At 42.5% G+C, this 6,000-nt stretch overlaps 1 protein-coding gene across 3 annotated transcripts in view; it reads right to left on the reverse strand.

Annotated features, from left to right (window-relative positions):
* Jakmip2 (janus kinase and microtubule interacting protein 2) overlaps positions 1–6,000 on the reverse strand; it is a 161,761-nt gene that overhangs the window by 59,530 nt on the left and 96,231 nt on the right. For all 3 annotated transcript variants that reach the window (XM_029472122.1, XM_021150580.2, XM_029472123.1), the window contains exon 2: positions 2,627–2,905. In XM_029472122.1, the coding sequence (XP_029327982.1) occupies positions 2,627–2,755 (129 nt within the window). In that variant the 5' untranslated portion in view covers positions 2,756–2,905. The remainder of the gene's footprint in view (positions 1–2,626; positions 2,906–6,000) is intronic.

Genomic DNA, 6,000 nt, shown 5'->3' on the forward strand with positions numbered 1-6,000 from the left:
GCAGTGCTTGTCACCAGAGCCTACGAACTTTCACACAAAAGGGCTGAGAGGTTGCTTTGATGGGAAAACCTTTTAAGAGCTGGGGTAGCACTCTGTCCCCTCTCCCCTTCTCTCCCACATCCTCTTCTCTTCCTTCTGTAATTTCTTCCTTCAGCTAGGCCTCTTGAAAACAGAAGCAAAGGCATAGAAAGGAAGAAAAAATTACACTCTAAATGTGAGCCTTGAACCAGAGGTTATGGGAACTGAGGGTAGAGAAGGTTGGTTGCTTTTCGAAGGGAATGGGCAGGTGGTGGTGGCAGAGATCAAGTGTTCAAGCACTACGGAGATCTCTAATATCCCTGAGATATTAGGTGATCTCTAAGAATCCCCATTTTGGGGCTTTCACTTGCTGCCTCCAGAAAGCAAGTGAGTTAAGCAAATTGAAGCTTATTTTCCTGCCCCCAGTGAAATCAGAGAGTAGCCATAGGCTTCTTTTGTCCCAAACATGGAGTGAAGACCATGAGGTCAGGTGTCAAGGGCTTTGCAGTCTGAATGCATGTGTCATTTGGCTGCTCCTGTTTGGAGTCCTTGCTCCCTAGCCTGTGCTCCCCAAGCTGACTAGCAGCAGCCTGTATACCTCAGAACCCTCTTCTCTGCCCCCATGCCCTCATCCCCTTTGTCACCCTGCCCAAACCACTCCTCACTGAAACTGTATCCTCCTTGCTCCTAGAGAGAGTGCATTCCCTGGAGAACCCGGTGGGGGAGTCTCTCATCCCATAGCAATCTACACTGAGCAGGGAATTTTAGCCACATGGTATCCAGGCAGGAAAATATCCTCATATTTAGTGCCTGGGAATATTGGTTCAAAGAGAAAGACAGGCTTTTCTTTACTCAAGCCTGAGCTTTCCTATCAAAATCTTGCAATGACACTGTTACCACAGAGATGTCAGGAAAGCATTTAGAAACTGTTAACATGGGTTCATTCAGTAAGTCGTTTTGAGCACTGCCTGCAAACTAGGTAGCAACTTTCTTCATTCAAGCAGAGACAAACAGCAATGCCTGCCTGAGAGGGGGAAATGGAGGGCCAAAAGAGATAACAGCGCCATGCATTTTCCATGCTTAACCTCACCTAACTACTGACCTCTTCCCTCCCTAGCACACTCCGATGGAGCAGGTGCCTCTGCAGCTCCACTTGACAGATGAGCAGAGTGGGACTTGAAGACCTACTCAGGGCCAGTCAGGTGCTAAACGTAAGAACAGGTTCTGTGATAAGATGAAGTGCGCATGCTGGATTGTGTGATGGATGGTGTACATTTGGGTCTGTTGTGGCCTAGCTATTTATATTATCAGCCGAAGCATTTACGGTGGACTCTGTTCTCTGCACTCGGGGCATTTTCTGTAAATGCCAACAGCATTATGTGTTTTGCTGAGAAGATGAGTAATGGCCCATCATCCCAGAGGTTTCCAGGCTTTATCCATTCCCTACTCGTAGTTGGATTGTCATTTTATCATAAGAGCCTCAGGGTTAAACAGGGAGCATAAATTCATACCTTGGCTTTGATCATGTTTTCCCCGAGAGTCTGCTCCTTTGCAAACACAATCGTATTTATCTATAATGAAATTGCTTTATGATTCATTTGCCCTCTGCTTCCTTTTGCTGCTGACATACAGAGAAGCTTTGCTCTAACTCCTTGTAGTGAGATTGTAACTAACTGTGAGGGGAAGGAAGAAGGGAAGGGGAACCTGGGAGAATGTATGAGATGGCCGAGTTCTTGTTTAAGAAACCTACTGCCAGAGCCTTGTCAGAGGAAGAGGGGATGACACCTACCTGCCTGCCAACTGGGCCAGGCCCTCGAGAACAGGTTAGGTATCATTCAAGAGCTGTCTGTTTTAAAAGGATTAAATGTGTGGAGTACTGCAGTGGTGGGGTCTCCTTAGAAATATTGTGGGTATTTTTCTCTCCTAAGCATTCCTATGACTATCATTTGTCATCCCAAATGAGTACCTCTCATCTGAAGCTATGCTGGGTTCCTTACCTCACTTACTCAACCAAAATCGTTGGCTTATAAATTCAGGAACCTCAATTTGTACTGGGCTCTCCCAGATCATTCTCTGACAGAGTGTTGTATGAGAGACAGAATCACAGATAGAGACCCTGAGACACGCCAATCTTCTTCCAAGGACAGAGAAAAATATATAATGCCACGAACTTCGGATTCACAAATTAATGCCTTTTAAATGTGAGAATGTGTTCTCTTTGCTTCATGGGGCTACAGATATTTCCCTCATGAACTTCACATTGGAGTTTATTAATCAAAGGCCAACTCAGCTGAAATAGATAGAAATAGCCTCGAATGGATTCCAGACTCATTTATTACTTTCATTGAACAGGGTGAAATAGGTCTATTGTAAAATTAAATTTCTTACAGTGATGAAAGAGAATGCCAAAACAGTAAAATACTTGTTAAGTTTGTGATCAAGAATATTTTTGTAGTAGCAGTTATCTAAATGATGTAATTTTATATTAGCATGGTGGTTTCTGGGCTGCATGCATCAAAGCCCAGGATTTAAAGGAATGGCTGAGTTTGTTAAACATGGAGACAACCAAGATTGGCTGGAGTCGTGGCCCCAGGCAGACCCTACTCACCTTGGATTTCTCTTGATGCAGTTCTATCTGAATGTCTGTGAGTTTGGTCCTGAGGTCTTCGTTGGCAGCTTGAAGGGCAACAATGAGTGCCTCGGGCTTCTCGCCCTTATTCCGCCCTTTCTTGGACATTGTCCCTTTCTAATTGGAGTCTTTTGGGTTTTAATCTTCTCAAACAGGTACTGCCATGTTACTGTTTCATTTCCTGGAGTGAGATGCTTCAGCCACTACTGCGTGGTGGTGTTCCTTGCTAAGGTCTTCTCAAACGTTTCCTCGGAAGCCCTAGGAAGAGACAGAGATGGTGGTGACTGTTGGGTGAATACATGAGTTTGTGTCAGTCCATCCACTCCTAGCCAGAGTGGCCTATAAGGACCTCTCCTGAGCTCTCCTGTCTCTAGAACCTCCCTTATCCTATCTTCTGTATCTTAACTCACAGTGACATTTCAATTCCATTAACATCTGCTTAGAATCCTTTATCTGAAGCATAGGTCTCTCACATTTCTGAATTCCCATTTTGGGAGCACCAATCCATTCTTCTGTCTTTTCTCCATGACAGTCATTGAGTCAGTGGAGACATCATAATTTTTAACTGGTCTACAGAATGAGTTTCAGGACAGCCAGGGCTCCACAGAGAAACCCTGTCTCGAAAAACCAAGACAAAAAAACAAAACAAAAAAGCCCACTATGTGTGTGTGCATGTGTGTGCATGTGTGTGTGTGTGTGTGTGTGTGTTATTCAATGGTTAAAATGTGAACAGTGGGTAATAACTAAGTAAATTACTGTATTAATTATATCACCCAGTTAATACCAATAGTTACTTGTAAACACTTTAGTTAGTATAATATTTTTAAAAAATTCCACAACAGGGAAATTCAGCCCTGTATCTTCCTACTATTTATCTATCACCTGTCTATCTAACTTCTAACTATCCATCTGAAATACACCTACCTACCTTCATCATCAGCATTGTTACCTATCTGGTCTCTCTGATAGGTGTTTCCATTACTTTTATTTTCTTTGATTCAGAGTCCCACTCTATATCCCTGGCTAACTGAAACTTGCTTTATAGCCTGGCTGCAAACTCACAGAGATTTGCCTTTTCTCCCAAAAGACACTGCTAGTATTCAAGGTGTGTACCACCACACCAGACTATGATTAGTGTTTTTAAAAGCACACATGCTCAAAAATTGCTCATACACTTGAGACAAGGATCTTTCTTTGTACCTTCCCTATACACAAGGAAGTGTCCCAGAAGATAGCAGCCTTGGTCTGGTACATGAGGAGTGCATAGGACACCAACAATGTAGACACAGGTGAAGCATCAAGAAAATTGCAGGTGCTGTGACATGGCAGAGAAAAGACACAGAGCCTATTCTGTGTAGGAATAAGATGTAATTAAGTAGAGCCCCAGACCTGCCTAGTAAGTACAAATGAATGCTGGAAATATACATTGGTAGGGAACATAGAATAATTCCCACCTCAGGATGTAGGGCTCATGCTCTAGTAAACAGTGGAAGGGGATGCTGAAATTCCTGACTGGTCAGTATCTAGCAGGGAAGGGTTTAGTTGAGTTTATTCTGGTGGCAGAGTGGGAAGAGAATGGAGATATGGTGATCAGAGAGGAAGTTGCTGAATCAGTCCAGGTAATAGAGCCCTAAGTAGAATCCTGACTAGAGGAGAAACATCTTTGCTGTAAGTCCTTAAATGGTGCACTTGAACAAAGAGGAAAGCAGAGAAAATTATCAACATCCAACTGATAACATTGAAAAGGAGAACATGAGGCCAGAGCTTCTCATATATGCTTCCAAAGATTGGGTGCTGGTGCACATGGAAGCTTTTGATGAGAACTAAGAGACTCCCATGGATCATCCTTATGTTCCAGCAGCTGCTGCTCTTTACAGACACTGTATTTGGTTTCAAGGATTGGGATACTTGGCTAGGTGCCACCCTTTACAAACACTGTAGCTGTGCCCTTTGGAGAGTCTCCAGGGGACAGGGCTATGAGGCTAAGATGAGCTTGGGGCAAGAGAGATTGAAGTGGTCTACACCAGTCATGGATTGATACTGCACAATCCACTCTGTCACTGTTATTAGGGTGAAGAACTTGAGGCTACATGGGTTATAAGTCTCAGGAGACACTCAACGACTATTGCTCTGCTAAATGAACACATTTATTAAATTGACTCCTAGTGACCTACAGTTAAACACAGAGGTTAGAGCATCTCTCAGATCTCATTCGGGGAGGCTAGTGTTGCAGGGAATGGTGATTGACATAGAGACTTATGACTATTTCAGGAGTACAGAGTAAGAGACTGTGTAGTGCTCAGTCCTGAGTGAGACATTTGTACTGTATCAGGACACAACGTGATAACTACAAATTGTGCTGGATTGTTTTATGTCAACTTGATACAAGCTAAAGTCACTTGAGAGGAGGGACCTCAATTGAGAAAATGACTCAATAAATAAAAGAGAAAGTGGAGAAGAGCCTTGAACACATGGACACAGGGAATATTTCCTGAACAGAACACCAATGGTTTATGCTCTAAGATTAACAATCAACAAATTGGACCTCATAAAATTGAAAAGCTTCTGTAAGGCAAAGGCCAGTGTCAATAGGACAAAACAACAACCCACAGATTGGGAAAAGATCTTTACCAACCCTACATCAGGTAGAGGCCTAATATCTAAAATATTCAAAGAATTCAAAGAGTTAGACTCCAGAAAACCAAATAACCCTATTAAAAATGGGGTATAGAGCTAATTAAACCATTGTCAACTGAGGAATTTTGAATGGCTGAGAAGCACCTAAAGAAATGTTCAACATACTTAGTCATTAGGGAAATGCAAATCAAAAGAACTCTGAGATTCCACCCCACACCAGTCAGAATGGCTAAGATAAAAAAAAAAAAAAAAAAAAAAAAAAAAAAAAAAAAAAAAAAAAAAACTCAAGTAATAGCAATTGCTGGCGAGGATGCGGAGAAAGAGAAACACTTCTCCATTGCTAGTGGGCTTGAAAGCAGGTACAACTTCTCTGAGATCAGTCTGGTGACTCCTCAGAAAATTAGACATAAAACTACCTGAGGATGCAGCCATTCCACTCCTGGACATATACACAGAAGATGCTCCAACATATAATAAAGATTCATGCTCAACTATGTTCATAGCGACCTTATTTATAATAGAAGCTGGAAAGAACCCAGATGTCCCTCAACAGAGGAATGGATACAGAAAATGTGGTACATTTATACAATGGAGTATACTCAGCTATTAAAAATAATGACTTCATGAAATTTACAGGTAAATGGAAGAAACTAGAAAATATCATCTGCTCTTCTGGCCGGACCAGCACCGGGGTAGCTAGAGCGCAGGGTTGGCTG

This window comes from Mus caroli, chromosome 18 (genome assembly GCF_900094665.2).
Source record: "Mus caroli chromosome 18, CAROLI_EIJ_v1.1, whole genome shotgun sequence".
Taxonomy (NCBI): Eukaryota; Metazoa; Chordata; class Mammalia; order Rodentia; family Muridae; genus Mus; species Mus caroli.